This window comes from Drosophila arizonae, chromosome 2 (assembly GCF_054131065.1).
Source record: "Drosophila arizonae isolate 15081-1271.41 chromosome 2, UAZ_ARI_1.0, whole genome shotgun sequence".
NCBI classification, from domain to species: Eukaryota; Metazoa; Arthropoda; class Insecta; order Diptera; family Drosophilidae; genus Drosophila; species Drosophila arizonae.
The window spans coordinates 1,116,030-1,134,374 of NC_142922.1; the positions used below are offsets into that span (position 1 = coordinate 1,116,030).

General features: G+C 38.6%; 1 protein-coding gene and 2 non-coding genes across 3 annotated transcripts; 1 reads left to right on the forward strand and 2 right to left on the reverse strand.

The window, feature by feature from the left end:
• The first annotated feature begins 235 nt into the window (after window positions 1-235).
• Ktl (BTB/POZ domain-containing protein Ktl) lies at window positions 236-3,624 on the forward strand. The gene has a single exon (XM_018000907.2). It carries the CDS (start codon window positions 607-609, stop codon window positions 1,297-1,299), a length of 693 nt encoding a protein of 230 aa, XP_017856396.1. The 5' UTR covers window positions 236-606; the 3' UTR covers window positions 1,300-3,624.
• A 4,730-nt stretch (window positions 3,625-8,354) lies between these two features.
• Window positions 8,355-8,426, reverse strand: TRNAT-CGU (transfer RNA threonine (anticodon CGU)). Its single transcript has one exon. It is a non-coding gene; the product is annotated as a tRNA-Thr (tRNA).
• A 309-nt stretch (window positions 8,427-8,735) lies between these two features.
• Window positions 8,736-8,807, reverse strand: TRNAT-CGU (transfer RNA threonine (anticodon CGU)). Its single transcript has one exon. It is a non-coding gene; the product is annotated as a tRNA-Thr (tRNA).
• Between the last annotated feature and the right edge of the window lie 9,538 nt (window positions 8,808-18,345).

Below are 18,345 nucleotides of genomic sequence, written 5' to 3' on the forward strand. Positions count from 1 at the left end.
CAATATACATATATATATACATATGTACATTATGTAGACGTCAGTTGCCCATGCCCGAAATTTGTAGAATTTAACCACTTGTTAAACAAAAATATTATTCAATAACAAAACAAATGTAACGTGTGCGCAAATCGTGCGCTGCTGCTCTTCGGCTCTCTCACTCTCGCTCTCTCTCTCTTTGGCGCTCTCTTTGCCGAGTTTCTACAATGCATACACACATATTTGTAGAGCACACCAACGAGAGCAACCCCGCAGTTCGATACGAGAGCTGAGCGAGTGCGGACGCGCGTAGCGGACTAAACAGGAGAAGAACCGTTCGAGCGAAGTTCAAGCAAATAACAAAACGCGTGCCAAAACCAACAACAACAACAGCAGCAACAGCGCCAAAAAATTGCAACTGCAGCAACAGCAAGCAGAGCAGTGCGTGCACGCGTGTGTGTGTGTGAGAGAGAGAGAGAGAGATAGAGACATCAGTCAAGCAAAGCCTTTAGGCTTGCCATATGCGCTCGAAGGCAACTGTAAATAATTGTAACTGTAAACACAGTCAGTAAGTGCAAAGACAGTTGAGAGAGCTCGAAAGTTTGACACTTTGAAGCAAGCATCGACATGCCCGAAATCGTGGAGCTAAATGTGGGCGGCGTGCACTATACGACGACGCTGAATACCCTGCTGCAGGAGAAGGGCACGCTGCTGTGCGAGCTGTTCGAGGGGCCCGAGGGGCGCGACTCCCTGGCCAAGGACAGCAAGGGCCGTTATTTTCTGGACCGCGACGGCGTCCTCTTCCGCTACATACTGGACTTTTTGCGCGACAAGGCATTGAATCTGCCGGAGGGCTTCCGCGAACGGCAGCGCCTGCTGCGCGAGGCCGAGCACTTCAAGCTGACGGCGATGCTGGAGTGCATTCGCGGCGATCGGGATGCCCGCCCACCGGGCTGCATCACAATCGGCTATCGCGGCAGCTTCCAGTTCGGCAAGGACGGCCTGGCCGACGTCAAGTTCCGCAAGCTGTCGCGGATTCTGGTCTGTGGGCGGGTGGCGCAGTGCCGCGAGGTGTTTGGCGACACGCTGAACGAGTCCCGGGATCCGGACCATGGTGGCCCGGACCGGTACACGTCGCGCTTCTTCCTCAAGCACTGCTTCATCGAGCAGGCGTTCGACAATCTGCACGAGCACGGCTATCGCATGGCCGGCAGCTGCGGTTCCGGCACGGCTGGATCCGCGGCAGAGCCCAAGCCCGGCGTAGACACGGAGGAGAATCGCTGGAATCATTACAATGAATTTGTCTTCATACGGGATTAAGCAGAGCGGACGGGTTTCCTATAATCTTCTTAAGCTTGTGATACGATCCAAAAGTAAAAGTCAAAACGCCTCCTGCCAAGGCAACGGACAAGTATTAACGAAATCGATAAGTTCTATATACGTATAAATTATTTTTTACAAATTCATTTTCTTTTGTATGGGAACAAATCTGAGTAGCTCTTCCGAGCATCGAGAGAGACTTTAGAGTATGGTCTAGAAAGCATCCCAATGTCTGGCATGATTTAAGCCCACCTTAATATATGTATATTCCAACATGACAGCATCTCAAGCGTAAACATTAAGTAAACAATTCCCTCAAAGGCAAACACCCGAGAACAATCCAAGCAGAAGCCCATTTATTTACCAATCAATCAAAGCTAATGAAATATACGAGGAATTATGGAATCCTATAAAGACAGGCTGATGAATAATAACAATCGAAATTCACGCCTATGAAAGATGCGTAAAAGGCTAAACAGAACCCGAAACAGAAACAGGAAATTCGGAAGTTTCGAAATTTGAAAATTTTAGAATTTTGAATTGAGCAATGAGCGAGCTAATGAAAGAAACCAGAAGCAAACAAACAAACAGACGTAATTTGAAGAAAATCTAGAAATAAATTTACAACAAGAACACATAACAAATTTATACTTATATAAGGTAGGGCCAGATTTGGAAGAATTTATCAACGATCTTACGGCCACAACTACAACAAGGAACTATTTAAATACGGGTCACAACCAAAATAATGGAAAATCAGTAAAGGAAAATTTACTTTTAACGACTTCTTACTCACACCGATTAAGAGAATTGCAAACTTAGAGTATTAGACTATTCGATAACAAATGTACTCCACAAATAGTTCAAGCATTAAAGTAATTAGCAAAATCAATTTCAATATTATATTAAATACATACATATATATATATGTTATATATGTATATATCATAGTACAACAACAGAAATACGGCTCTAGATGTGAGTGTGCGACCGGAGATGCCCTGAACCCTGAGCTAGGTCATAAAATTGTGCTGCGAATGCCAGATTTTTGTTGTTGTTGAGTTTTTGAAAGAAAATATTTATTTACCATTTATCTTTAAATTTAGAAATATATAATTCAAATTTAAAACTTTTGGCTTCTATAGTTTTCGAGAAAGACGCTTTCAGAGGGACGATAGGCTCTGAAAACCCGTTTGAACTATGGCATGACTTTTACTTTGTCCCTTTGAACGGGAACTTTATGCTATAGAGCACTTCTATCCGATACTTATATACGCGGGAACCCGCTTTAGCACCTGGGTTCAGGGCAGAAAAGCCACACCGGAAATTATTTGAAATGCTTCGGAAAATAGATAATTGAACATTTAATCAGGATAATGGATGAAATTAAAAATATTGAAAAATCGAATACAATTTAATAAGTATATATGTATATCTTGCCAAATGTAAGCTCTATAAAATATTGTCATCCAATTGTCTAGTAAATCAATGAAATTCTTTTAGTTTTTTTTTGCATTCAATTAAAAATTGGCATAGAGAAAATCAATGGATCAGAATTTATAAGTAGATATATCTCGTTTACAAATATCAAATTTGAATAGATTTTACTATAATTTGAATATCATAATTTTTAATAATTTATTGAAACTTTAGCGGCTTTAAGGAATGAAGTATTATATAGTTATAAATATTTATGGCTTATCACATATTAATATATTTTATCTCTATCTTCTACTCGATTTGTTAAATATGTGTTATAAATATCAAGAAATATTCGGTCTAATAAACTTCCATTAAACAAAATTTGCTGAAATAAAGTAAAGAAAAAAATTATTAATAAATTTATTGTTTCAACTTGAAACCAGATAACAATCAAACTATATAAAATATCAACGATCTTAAAAATAATAAGAAAGAAAATTGTTATTTATGATTTTCGGTTTAGCGCAAAGTAAAAATATTTGAAAAATTCTTGGAAGAACAAATAAAAAAGTGTAAAAATCGAAATCGCATGCAAATCAATTGTCGATATTGAATATATATGATATATATATATATAAATATGTATATCTATAAATGTTTAGTATTAAGTTCAAAGTGCATTGAATGAGTATTTGAGTAAAAGTAAAAGAAGCAGAAGATATGAACAATGTATTAATGAGCTCCAAAAACGAAATAAAAACTAAAATGTATTATGAATCCAAATGTAGACGCTATGTAGAGGTCAACAACAAGTTTATCAAAGTGCGAACAAAACAAAAGCTAACACTATGTAAAAATATAAATAATATATGTAATACCAATAAAAATAACTATAACATTAGATATGGCATTATTTCAATTGACTTGTAGATTATGGAAGGTGTCTGAATTTGGTGATTTTGGGAGGACTAGGTAGTACCTTGACGGAGGTCCTTCAACTCCTCATAAGAAATCTTCAAAAAGCAAACGCTTTTGTTCATAAAATCAAATATCAAATGAAAAAAAAAAAAATTATATTTATATACTTTTAGATTTGGTATATAAATACATATTTCAAATTTCAAGACCATAGCTCTTATAGTTCTCGAGAAATAGAGAAGACTCTTGACGAACTAACCGGAATAAGCTTGAAGACGGATAATACAACAGGTAATCTGCCCCGCCTCCTCCTATCAAATACATTATGCCTTAACCCATATATCCTTATAGCCCGAGGCCCAATGGAATATATAATGCGAGGATGGATGGGCGATGACCACGCTCTGTCCACAAATTCAATTTGGCAATTTAATTGGCAGTGCTTTCAGTCAGTTCGACACGGTCCTAATTAGATATTTATGACATTTCATTTATTCATTGTTGCAATCAAATTTATGAACTGCTCGCACTACTCGCACAAAAAAAAAAAAAAACAAAAAAAAAAAACAAAAATAAGCAACAAAAAACTCATTAGTGCATTAATAATGCAGGAAACGTTGAACAGTCGACCATAAAGAGGTGCATGAGGCTGGCTGGGAATCGCCCCGCAAATGTCGAAGGCAGTGAAACGGCAACAAACAAATAATTTAAATAACTGAAAAGGCAGCGAGATGAAAAAGCGACAACAATCTGGCATTTGTTTAAATTCAAGGCAGACTACAATCATTTACTTACACACAGCTAGTCGAGTGCGAGGAAGCGACAGCGACAGCGACAGCGGGAGGAGGCGTGGCACAAAGAACACCCACTCCCCACACCTCACACCCCACACCCCACACCCCACACCCCACGCCCCACGCCCCAAGTCCTATCGGCACGCGCGCATCGCCCAGCTTAGAGCCAACAGCAGCAGAGGCCACAACGAGCTATGACTAGTGCTAATAAGTATAAGTGCTCCAGTCGGGTGTGCCTGACTAGCAATTATCCTGACCTATTAACGCAGCTCATCTCTCTATGTGTCTGTGTGTGTGTGTGTGTGGAACATATGCACAGCTTAGACCAATCCTCTGTGTGAAAATATAGTAGCATATGAGTGCAACTCTTATACTCTTTAAATGCTGTACTCTTTTGCTGCATGTATTTCATTTTAATATTGAATACTCCCATGATCTTATACTCGACTTCTATTATGCCCTTGTACTACTACTCTACTATACTCTAGTTATCTAATACTATCATATTCTACATTCTTATACTTTATTTCTCTTATAATATTATACAAGAGTAGAATAAGAGCCTCACTTTAAATCTTATACTTTTATGCTCATATAAAATCTAAAGTCTAGTGTAGTCTGATATAATCATACGCTAATAATCATACTCTAATACAGTTATATTTATAAAAGTGTTCTCATATACAATTTTAAGTTTTGAACTAGTATTCTTATATCTTATATATTACAACTTGAATACTCTTATACTATTATATTTGTATAATGCTGTAATATTATATATGTATATCATATACCTTTATATTTATATGTATATATAGCTATACGCTTTTACTATTTACACTTGACTCTTACATATTTATACTCCAGCACAACTTAAAGCACTACTCAGAATATCTAGGTATATAGGTATTCGTATATCTCTGTTTCTGTTTCAACATTATAATCTCATGCTCTTACACTCTTATATTCCAGATGACGTAAACTTTAGCTGTTGATCTTTATGACAAATCACAGCATCCCCGCCTCCTTCTGCCTGTTACATACATACGCACATAACCTATATACCCTGCTCATCCTATATCAATGGATTTAGAGTATGCAAATGTTGAAATTAAGCGAGAAAAGGCAAAAGGTGTTGAAGTATGCTTCAGATCTAAAGCCAAAGCCAAAGCCAAAGCCAAAGCCAAAGCCAAAGCAAATGGAGCAAGTGCAAAGACGAAGGAAAAGAAACTGCAGCGCTCGTTCTCTTTGAAATCAGGAAGCATTAGGCAGTGAAAGACAGACGAGTGGATGGATAGGTGTGGGTACAGGTGTGCGACCGTGCTGTGCTGATGTGTGTGTGTGAGTGGGTCACCGTCTGCGTCAGCTGCATACTAAGCACCTTCTACCTGAGGCGACTCACGTATTGCGCTTCTTTTTTTTTTTTTTTTTTTTTCTTTTTTTTTTGAGGGGGTTCTGTTTATTGACTATATATGCCCAGGACTAACATAATATGCAAAGTGCGCAGATGTCAGGCACAGCGAAAAATCCAAACCCAAAAATAAAGAAACGAAAAGGTTAGATATACGCATATAAATTACAGACAGCCATGCCACGCCCATAAATTCAGATGAGGCGTAGCAGTCTGTGAGCGTATGGAGATGAAATGATGCCTTTTTGTCTTTTACGCTAAATTACCTTGATTTGATTTGGCCAGGACGTCACCAGGCAGGCCTTCTCCGTCCGTCCGTCTTCATTATCAATGGCAGCGCCAGCTAAGCCGGCAAAAGGCAACAATGTTGCTGATGCCACCTGTCTCTGTCTCTGTCTCTCTCTGTCTGTCGCCCTGTCTGTCACCTTCAATTAGTTTCAGCCCCAGCAGGGCTAATGCCGAGCACAAGGCTCCATCAGCTGCCTTATTAATTCATAAATACGCATTTGCGCCTAGGTCGTGGCGAAAGACGCTTTAAATTTATGTCAGCGAACTGAAGAAGTGAGCGACTCTCCCCCTCCCCCTGTCAACCACTTTGTTAGCCCTTTAGCTGAAGCTGAAGCACTCTTTGGCCAAGGCGCAAATATAGCATTAATTTACCGTTAGCTCACCCTCACACGCTCACTCTCAATGCTAAGATGAGTTATTTTCAGTTATACACGGAAGTGAAGTGGCAAGTGGCGAAAAGGTACACTTTCCCCCTTCATGATGGGCCTAATTTGAGATATTCGCATCGCATCCCATAGCATCGCCCCGCATTAATTGACATTAAAAACTTTTTAATTGAAAAGGCTGAAGCGTGGCGCTTATGACAGTTCACAGCACTCAAAGCGCTAAGTAGGCGTTGCTCACTGAATGCGCTCATATGCTGCAAGCTGCAAATGTGCACTGAAAGTTTAGCTGAAAGCTCTTCACTTAAAACTGCATTAAAAAACTTCGCCAAGCGGGGATTGAACCTCGCACCACAAGCACAGCTTAGCTTCTGCGTGTGCGCATCACACTAAGCCACTGCACTGCTTCTACAAGACAGAAGCCTGCGTGCGAGAACGAAAACAATTAATCTATAAATAGACAAGGAAAGAGTGAAAAGCATTACGTTTTTACAGTGTTTTACATTAATTATGAATAGCTATGTCAAAAAATGCTCGGATTTTGAAAATGAAGCTGAACTAAATTTAATAAATTTAAAGCCTAATGAATTTTTTTAAGTTAATTGAACGAGGTTTGAACCTCCAACAACAAGCATGGCGTGTGCGCACGCGAGGGCAAGAGCCAAGGCTTTAAGGAAATGAAAAAAAAAAAAAAAACATTATTCTATAAATAGAAAATAAGTCAAAGGAGAGCTATTAAAATTTATTTAGTTGTTAACAGAGAAAGACAAAAACTGTTTTTGTAAAGTAACTTAAAAAATGTTAAAAAAAAAAAATAAAAATAGAGTCAATTAACATTTAATGGGATTTCGTTGCCCAAATTCCTTAAGCGGGGTTTGAACCCGAATCACAAACATGGCGTATATGCCAACACTTGGCGCAAGCAGAAGATCTTCCCTTTAAGAAAAACAATTTTGTATAAATAGACAAAGGCGGAGCAGTGGAATTCCACAGTTGTTAACAGCTGGAAGAAAGTATTTAACATAACGCGTAAATAGCCTTGGCCGAAATAGCGGCTGGCTTCAGAATGCAAACACGCCTTAGATTAATTAAAAGCATTCCCGCTGGGCGTCCGTATATTATATTAAAGGTTAAGCTGTTTCAACTGATTTATTCGCATGCTTGAATTTATTTTTATTTTCCATTTTAATGGCGTCACAAGCATTTGCCTTAATTTCGCTCCCAACATCCGCAAACAAATGTCATTGCGTGTGTACCTCACGCACTCACACGCACACACGCACCCACACACACACCCACACACACAGAGACACATGGACATTAGCACGGGTCAGCTATGTATATGTATTAGTTTTTACGAGCCGAGCGCCCGCATCACTTACCATACACACGTATACTTATACATACACACACATATGCTACACTCCAAAACAGAACGTACAACTCTTATTTGCCGTTAGTTTTAAAGGCTCGAACGTGCGCCCATGTATATGTATGAGTCTGAATGTGTGTGCATATATGTATGTATGTGGGTCGTAAAATAACAGTAGAGGCAAATAATTGCGCATGAGAGCTATTTATGCCTCCGACACAATTAGGTTTCTTCAGAGCGCCACTTGATGATTCCCCTGAATTGGCGCCAAAACATGCTTTTCTCCTTATTTGTTTCCCCCTAACATAAAGTTTTTGCGTCGTTGAATTTGCTGAAACTGGAAGTTCAGCGAACAAAAAACAAACTTTAACTTCTGACAACATATAAATATTATTTTTTAAAAACTTTTTCCATTAAATTATATTAATAAAAAAAAAAAAAAAAAAAAAAAAACTTTCTATTCACGATGCCTCCTGTGAGGGTTGAACTCACGGCCTTTGGTTTACGAGACCAACGCTCTACCACTGAGCTAAAGAGGCGTCGAGAAGAGCGCTGCCAAATGACCTATACAAAATGTAAAGCAAGACAGCACGATTGTGATAAGTGAAAACGAGACGGAGACAGTACATTTTGAAGACAGCTGAGCATGCTGTGAAGATCGCTTCTCCATTAACACATGTTGAACATAGTCATGCGCAGTTGTTATAACGGAATATATACATACACCATTTGGTACAAAAATATGGTTAACAATTTAAAAATAGAATTTTGCACAAAGTAATTATTTTATAAACTTTATTTAAACACGTATATCATTTAATTAAATTAAAAAAGTTAGAATTGTCAACTGCCTCCTGTGAGGGTTGAACTCACGGCCTTTGGTTTACGAGACCAACGCTCTACCACTGAGCTAAAGAGGCGATGCGTTGAGCGCAGCACAATGACGTATACAAAACAACACAGTGAGCGCCCTGTGTTCTGAGAGAACGAACGAGTACAGAATTAAGTCAATGAAATGAGTGTGCGCATTGCTAACCGATTTGCTCAACGCTGAACGCGTAAGAGAAAAGCGTGCTCTACATTTATATGCCTACACATACATACATTAAAAAGTATATGTATACACTATATACATTCCTGGGCGAAAAAAATGAAATAAACAAATAGTGCATGAAAACTGTGTAGAGAAAGGGTCTGGTTGTGATAACAGCTTATCACGATTGTGTACGGTCAGAACTATTAAACAACTTTGTAGATGTATCACAGACTTGTAAATTGACAATAAAAATGTTTTAATGATTGAAAAAGAGTAAAGTAATTTTTTATGTATTTTCTTTGTGCAGCAGAGGAACTATGTAAGTAGTGTATATTTTTCACTAGAAATCTGCGACTCTAACGCACTCTGGAAGCAGTTTATCTTACTCTAATTGAATATATCTATCTCATTCAGTGCTGTAGTATTTCTTTGCACAGTGGCCTTGGCTTTGTTTCTACTTTACCACCATGACAAATTCAGTTGTCCGACAACACAATTGTTTGAGCGACATGAATGATGGCAGTCAACGATGTCTGTTCTCTGTTGTTGGGACAAGGAACAGGAGTAGTGTCAGTGGCAGCCGCAGGGACAGAGACAGGGACAGGGACAGGGACAGGAGTAGGGGCTGGGCAAACAGATGTATGAGATATGTGAGTGACAATTCTATTAGTTGCAAATTGAACGCGCAACACAGTTACCGACTGAGTGAGTGAGTGAGTGAGTGAGAGTGACACGCTAACGAGCTATTAACACCCGCTAACTAACTGGCTCATCCCGCCCCCCTCTCGCACAAGACAAAATCAACATGCTAATTAGCTATGTGGTACTGAAGTCTGTGTGTACCTGCTGTACTCATGCTTAAACTAAGTATTGTTAGTATTTTCTAATACTATGAGCAAATTACAGTTAATGCCGGTTTCCCTGGGAGCTTCATTTGTAGACGTGAGTTATAGATGGAGATTGGGAATATATGATATAATGGGCTTATCAGAAATGATAAGTAATATGAATAGGGTGATAATAATAGTTTGCATACGCTAATTAATGGGGATACGCTCAATTTGAGGGGCAATCCATTTTCTATACTGAAGCATAGAAAATTTGTGTTAAAAACTAGAAAATAAAAAGAAATTTTTCGTCATTTTAATTAATTTATATATAGAATTTAACTTCTTCAACATCCCTCGCATAGTGTGCAACATTTGAGCTTTGGTTCTGCGTCTTTTAGCTAATGAGCTCGAGATAAAAGTCACATGTTCATTGATTTAGTCAACTTTACCATTGATAAATGAAGGTATTCCCAGACATATATACACATAAATACTTAAACATATATACATACACATGCATATATATATCTGTATATTTGTTATCTAAAAGCCAAATCTTTAGTTCAATAAGTCAATTAATCGTAGACTCTGACAGCTGTTTTTCCTTTGTCTTTTCTACTTCTTCCTTCATCAATTAATTATTCCCTTGGGCCTTGTACCTTTATACCCAGCAAAACTAGGCAGCACTAAGAGTTCTTTCTTTATTTGAGTCTACTTTGCTAACGATTTCTAAAGCATACTTTTCCCACGCCCACACCTTAACAATTTTCTCATCCAAATAGACAACAAATCGCTCAACGTTGCCCATTTCATTCCATTAAAGCTTACGATCTGCAATATAAGTGTCGACTCTCGATATTTATTTAACTAGGTAAATTGCTACTTAAACAATAGAAACAATTAAAGTGTAGCAAAATAAATAAAGCAATTTTATTTGTGTGTGGTCAATGAAGAAATTTAATGAGATCTCGAAGAGATTGTTTCTATATATATATATAATTTCAATGGAAGTCAAGAACAGATGAGAATTCTCAAAATAATAAAATAAAACTCAAAATAATTACATTATTCACGAATAAAATTTCTTTGTTTCTGTCAAAGTCGAAAATTTGAAATTTTCAATTTATAATTTTTGTTTGTATTTCATTAATGTCGTTCAAAAGTAGCTTAAGTTGAAGAGCTATTCATTATTGTGTATATATAGTATATACACACATTAACAAAGGGTTCGGGGTACACAAAAAAAATAAAAGATAAAAGACGGCATGACAAAGGCAACAATGGAAACCACTCCGAAAACTCAACTGAGTGGCTGTTCGCTTTGTTTTAGCACTAAGCGGCTTTCGTTGGTTACAACAAAAACTGAGGGAGAAGCGGAGAGAAAATAGCAAATAAAGGATGCAGAGCATTTAACAGAGGAAGGACGCACTGAATGCCGCAGTAAATTAAAAAATAAGTGCATCAAAAAATATAAAGGGAAAGCAAACAAATCACAAATAGACGCGCTGCTCGCCGAGCGGGTCACTAAGTCATTCACTGATTCACTCACTCATTCATTCAGTGATTCACTCATTCACTCCCCTCACACAATGCCCATTCAGATTCCTACATATATATTCATTTGTGCTTCTGCATTTGAGTAATGAAATTAGCATCTGTTTATGCTCGCTCAAGGGAGTTTTGCGTGTATATTGGCTTGGGGCAATGTCTGTCTTGGTATTACCTCCCGTTAGAGGTAAGCCAACTAAGTTAGTATACCAAAAGATGATATAATTTTCAGACAGGATCTGTTCAAGAGCTAAGATGTCTGACTAAATAGCTGGACGAACGAGTATTGGGCAGTCAGCTACTGCTCGACGTCCACGTTTTTTACTTGTTTCATGTCGACTTTTGTCGCCCCCAACAAGTGAGCAGCATAAAAAGCACAAAGGACGCACACAACAATAACATCAACAACAAACAGTTAGGCACAAAGAACCAACACACATAGAGATGGAAAGAGAGAGAGAGAGAGAGAGAGAGAGAGAGAGAGAAGAGAACCAGAATGACAGAGGCAGAGCCACACAAACCATATGTGGATGTGGGGCCAGGACATGGACATGGACACGGACATGGATGTGGACATGGGCACAGTAGGCATCAGCACCTTGCAAATGGCAAAATGGCGCACCTATTGTCTGCTTTGTGGGCCTGTCAGCCAGCGAGGGAACTAATTTGTAATTGTCTGATCCTTAACAAAGTATAATAGAATAGATGGGAGCTCTAAAAAGATATTGCATGTGTATTCGAATAGAAATATAAGGTACTGAGTAACAGTATAAGAGAATAAGAGTCTCTGCACTTAGAGTATGAAGTATGAATATGAGAGCATAAGAGTATAAGAGTTCAAGGGTACAAGACTATATGTGTATAAGACTAAAAGAGTATAAGGATCCAGGAGTATATGAGTATAGGACTAACAGAGTATACGAAATTACAGCTGTGAGACTTCATTAGAATAAAAGTATAAGGGTCTAAAATAGTTAGAAAAGACAATAAACTGAGTAAACGCAGTATAAGAGTCAGTACAAAAATATAAGAATAGAATGTAAAACGACTTAGAAATATCAGACCAACAAAGTCTAAGAGTATGTACATAGAAGTAAATGTGTAAAGCCACTTAAAATATAAGACTATGTATAGGGAAATGTGTAAGACCACTTAAAAATAACAGTAAGTATAAGACTAACTACAACTATGAGTCTGATTGTCAGAGTAAACAAAATTGACTTTAAGAATATTAATAGCATAAGTCTTAGCGGTAAGTATGAGCTTCAGCACTTCGCTTAACTGAAATTTGTTTCAGAAGTGCTCATCCATTAAGTAGATATATGACTTTGGTAATTGAAGCATGAATGGTATGAATATTCTCCCAAAGTAAATGTAATTTACAAGCAATTCGGCGTTTGGCTGCCGCAGCGTGCGGTAGCATCATTTCGGGCACTAAAAGACTCAGACTCCTCTGCATCTGACTTGTTGTCTTCTCGACTCTCAGAGGCTAGCTATAAAGTCTTATACCTGCCCCAACAGCTGCAACAACCAGCCGATGGCGGCTGAATTATAGCCAGTGGAAAGTTTTTCATGTTAATATTCATACTAACGACGATGATAAAGATTAAGTTGACTGCTCAGCTGTATATATGTGTGTGTATATATAGATATACTTTTATATGTATATGTGCGAGTGTGCATATGGTATACGATGCGATGCCTGTCCGCTAACAAATGCCGCAAGGACATGGTCATAAATATTAGCGTCGATGCCTGGCTACTGGCAAAGAGTGAGTGAGTGTGTGTGTGTGTGAGTGTGTGAGCATGCTTTATAGCACATCAACAATATACGCACACACACGCCATCCATTGGCAATATTATGAACCTATTGTTGGCAGCGGAAGGAAGAAGCAGCAGCAACAGGAGCGGAGGCGCTGGCAGGGGAGTGCGCGGAGGGTCTGAGTGAGCCTGTACACTTTGTTAGCTTGATAACAAATGGCAGGTCTAATAAATTCGATTAACTGCAAGCGACATGCTCATACGCACACATACATACACACACACACAGACACACACACACGCACACATGTGGAGCATAATTGATTGTCCTTCACGGAGGCTAACCTCATTAAAGGTTTTTATATTATTATAAAACTAAGTATTTCTGTAAACAAAACAATTTAAGACAATCGCACCGGCTCCAAAGGCGAATATCAAAGAAACGTTTTTTAAAGATGGCGGAAAAACGGGGCAAAAATGGCGGCGGATGCGGAAATCGTGCTCGTTTAATCTAATCGGCATAAAGAGAAGAAACAAAAAAACAAAAAAACGTTTTGAAACGGGCAAATTAATGACTCGGATCAGGCGAGGGGGTAGGATTGTGAGTGAAGCGAGAGGGAGCAACGGCCCCAACGGGAACAGGCGGAGGCAGACAACGGAGCTTCGATTGTAAATTGTCATGGGGCACAGGAAAATGAAGAGCAGCCACGAAGTTAGCAAAGCAGAACAATTCAAGAGCGAATCGGGAAATCAAAGACCGGCACACACACACAGAAGGGAACACATGCACACACACACACACATACAAGTGAGCACACACTCACTGTCTCATCCACCCACACTTCGGAAAGTTTCTCAACTTATAAATGAAAATGCATAAATTTTAAATTTTCCCAAATGAAATGTTTTTGTAGCTGCTTTAACGGTATTTTGGCGCAAGCAAATACGAATAAATTCTGGGGGGGTTAAAACAAAAACAAGCTACTAAAATACGTACACACCCCACGCCTGAAAAACATGTGTGGGCGGGGCCAAAGTTAATTTACCTTTACGGCTACAAAGTGCGAACCTTTTTGATTCATGCAAAATTTACGTCCTTTGAATTTGCATCAAAAATTTATAATCATAATCATAATTTTAATGAAAAAAGTTATGATAATCATTATCATGGCTATTGTTAGCATCTTGATTGTCATTATAAATCTGCTTATCATTATAATGTAATATATAATATCGTCATTGTCATTGTCATTGTCATTGTCATTGTCATTGTCATTGTCATTGTCATTGTCATTGTCATTGTCATTGTCATTGTCATTGTCATTGTCATATTGTCATTGTCATTGTCATTGTCATTGTCATTGTCATTGTCATGTCATTGTCATTGTCATTGTCATTGTCATTGTCATTGTCATTGTCATTGTCATTGTCATTGTCATTGTCATTGTCATTGTCATTGTCATTGTCATTGTCATTGTCATTGTCATTGTCATTGTCATTGTCATTGTCATTGTCATTGTCATTGTCATTGTCATTGTCATTGTCATTGTCATTGTCATTGTCATTGTCATTGTCATTGTCATTGTCATTGTCATTGTCATTGTCATTGTCATTGTCATTGTCATTGTCATTGTCATTGCCTTTGTCATTGTCATTGTCATTGTCATTGTCATTGTCATTGTCATTGTCATTGTCATTGTCATTGTCATTGTCATTGTCATTGTCATTGCAATTGTTACCTTTACTTTTGCTTTCCTTTGCATATAAAATATCTTTTCACAAGCCAAAGTCTATTCGACCTCTTCGTTTGCTTCCGTTTGCTCTGATAACTCATTCATAAGGTTTCAATACACTCTCTGTCAATTGCATAGCAAACTTGTTAGCTTCGAGAGTTTCCAAATGGGATTTTCTTGGCACTCGCATCAGCCCCTTTCACCTGCTCCCCCCATCCAGCTAGAAGCCATAGACGTCCAACTGCACGAAATGCAGCTGGCCGCAGCTGCTGAATTGCATTGGACAATTGTTGAGCATCTCATTTATTTTATTGTCAGAATTTTTCCATTCCACATTTCACTAGATTAGAATCCTTTTTTGCATGGCTCGGCTTATGGCATGTGTATACAAGGCACTAAAATTGCCAACTAGTTTTAGCCATAATGCAATTAAAATGCCAATTTCCATGCAAACACGTGTACAACAAATGGAAAATTAATTTTAGCCACGTTCGATAGAAATTAAATTAAAACTCGATGTAATTCGGATTTCAGCGTGTGCGCAAATAGTTCGCAGGAAAATTAATTAAATTTTATTGTTTTTAATGGGAAAACAAACTGAAAAACAAATGGAATTCGTTGAATTGAATTGAAGCTGCAGCAGCAGTATCATGTTACTATAGATTATTCATAGAATCTCTGGCAAAGAGATAAGGAAATGAACGGATGGGGGACAGAAACAAACGCAGAACAATATCTTGTTAGCTGTTGATTCTGATTGAATACATATATCTACTTAAAGGACTCAGCCAAGCATCCCTCAACCTGTCACGTATGCACATTTCCCAACTTGCTTATATTCAATATATTCAGTCTATATTCAGCCTCTGTTTGTCTAAGCCAACTGCAGCGATATTAAAGTAAAATAATACTGGGGCGCAAGAGGCTTGCTCCAATGTCAAAATCGATAAGAAGGGTTTCCGGTACAGGAAACAAAAATAACAAGAATAATCGCTTTTCAATACGATAAAGGTAAAAGGGGATATTTTGTTAGCATAAATTCGCCATGAAGCGTAGAAATTTATGAAATTTAAGAACGCACGAGATATGCCAGATATGGCAAATAAATCATCCAATGCTTACCGAACGAGAGGGAAAGGGAGGGAAAGAGAGGGAAAGAGATGCGGATGCCCTCATGCTGTGCCACCTGCTGCCGCAATATACATTTTAATGCTCTCCCCCACGGGCACAGGCGCCGCGAGACTTTCACCTGTCAGACTAGAGACGACATAATTAGGGCACAGCCAAACACAGCGAAATTTAAAGAATTTATCTTATTAAGTTATCGATATGTATGTATGTATGTACATATATATAGATGTGTTCGCTGGGTCATTTCCATACTGCCCCCGAAAACGTTGCATGGGCATTGGAAGGCGTTGATGGCAAATCAATAAATAGAGACGCAGCGCGACGCCTGCTCAAGGTAACCATCCCGCTGCATGACCTTTAAATATCCTTTCACATTCGCCCCAGCCTCCCTCCCTCTCGTGCAGCTCTTCGAATTTTCTAAAATGACTCGCATTAGGTATACAAAAATGTGTAAGGCTTCGCTTATGGCTCTTATGGCTCGCCTATGGCAGGGGCTCATTGTCATTGTCATTGTCATTGTCATTGTCATTGTCATTGTCATTGTCATTGTCATTGTCATTGTCATTGTCATTGTCATTGTCATTGTCATTGTCATTGTCATTGTCATTGTCATTGTCATTGTCATTGTCATTGTCATTGTCATTGTCATTGTCATTGTCATTGTCATTGCCTTTGTCATTGTCATTGTCATTGTCATTGTCATTGTCATTGTCATTGTCATTGTCATTGTCATTGTCATTGTCATTGTCATTGTCATTGTCATTGCAATTGTTACCTTTACTTTTGCTTTCCTTTGCATATAAAATATCTTTTCACAAGCCAAAGTCTATTCGACCTCTTCGTTTGCTTCCGTTTGCTCTGATAACTCATTCATAAGGTTTCAATACACTCTCTGTCAATTGCATAGCAAACTTGTTAGCTTCGAGAGTTTCCAAATGGGATTTTCTTGGCACTCGCATCAGCCCCTTTCACCTGCTCCCCCCATCCAGCTAGAAGCCATAGACGTCCAACTGCACGAAATGCAGCTGGCCGCAGCTGCTGAATTGCATTGGACAATTGTTGAGCATCTCATTTATTTTATTGTCAGAATTTTTCCATTCCACATTTCACTAGATTAGAATCCTTTTTTGCATGGCTCGGCTTATGGCATGTGTATACAAGGCACTAAAATTGCCAACTAGTTTTAGCCATAATGCAATTAAAATGCCAATTTCCATGCAAACACGTGTACAACAAATGGAAAATTAATTTTAGCCACGTTCGATAGAAATTAAATTAAAACTCGATGTAATTCGGATTTCAGCGTGTGCGCAAATAGTTCGCAGGAAAATTAATTAAATTTTATTGTTTTTAATGGGAAAACAAACTGAAAAACAAATGGAATTCGTTGAATTGAATTGAAGCTGCAGCAGCAGTATCATGTTACTATAGATTATTCATAGAATCTCTGGCAAAGAGATAAGGAAATGAACGGATGGGGGACAGAAACAAACGCAGAACAATATCTTGTTAGCTGTTGATTCTGATTGAATACATATATCTACTTAAAGGACTCAGCCAAGCATCCCTCAACCTGTCACGTATGCACATTTCCCAACTTGCTTATATTCAATATATTCAGTCTATATTCAGCCTCTGTTTGTCTAAGCCAACTGCAGCGATATTAAAGTAAAATAATACTGGGGCGCAAGAGGCTTGCTCCAATGTCAAAATCGATAAGAAGGGTTTCCGGTACAGGAAACAAAAATAACAAGAATAATCGCTTTTCAATACGATAAAGGTAAAAGGGGATATTTTGTTAGCATAAATTCGCCATGAAGCGTAGAAATTTATGAAATTTAAGAACGCACGAGATATGCCAGATATGGCAAATAAATCATCCAATGCTTACCGAACGAGAGGGAAAGGGAGGGAAAGAGAGGGAAAGAGATGCGGATGCCCTCATGCTGTGCCACCTGCTGCCGCAATATACATTTTAATGCTCTCCCCCACGGGCACAGGCGCCGCGAGACTTTCACCTGTCAGACTAGAGACGACATAATTAGGGCACAGCCAAACACAGCGAAATTTAAAGAATTTATCTTATTAAGTTATCGATATGTATGTATGTATGTACATATATATAGATGTGTTCGCTGGGTCATTTCCATACTGCCCCCGAAAACGTTGCATGGGCATTGGAAGGCGTTGATGGCAAATCAATAAATAGAGACGCAGCGCGACGCCTGCTCAAGGTAACCATCCCGCTGCATGACCTTTAAATATCCTTTCACATTCGCCCCAGCCTCCCTCCCTCTCGTGCAGCTCTTCGAATTTTCTAAAATGACTCGCATTAGGTATACAAAAATGTGTAAGGCTTCGCTTATGGCTCTTATGGCTCGCCTATGGCAGGGGCTCTCTCTCTCGGGCCCCTCTCTC

What these genes read in the sequence shown, in the direction of transcription:
- Ktl (XM_018000907.2), top strand. Translation starts at nt 607, where the DNA reads ATGCCCGAAATCGTGGAGCTAAATGTGGGCGGCGTGCACTATACGACG.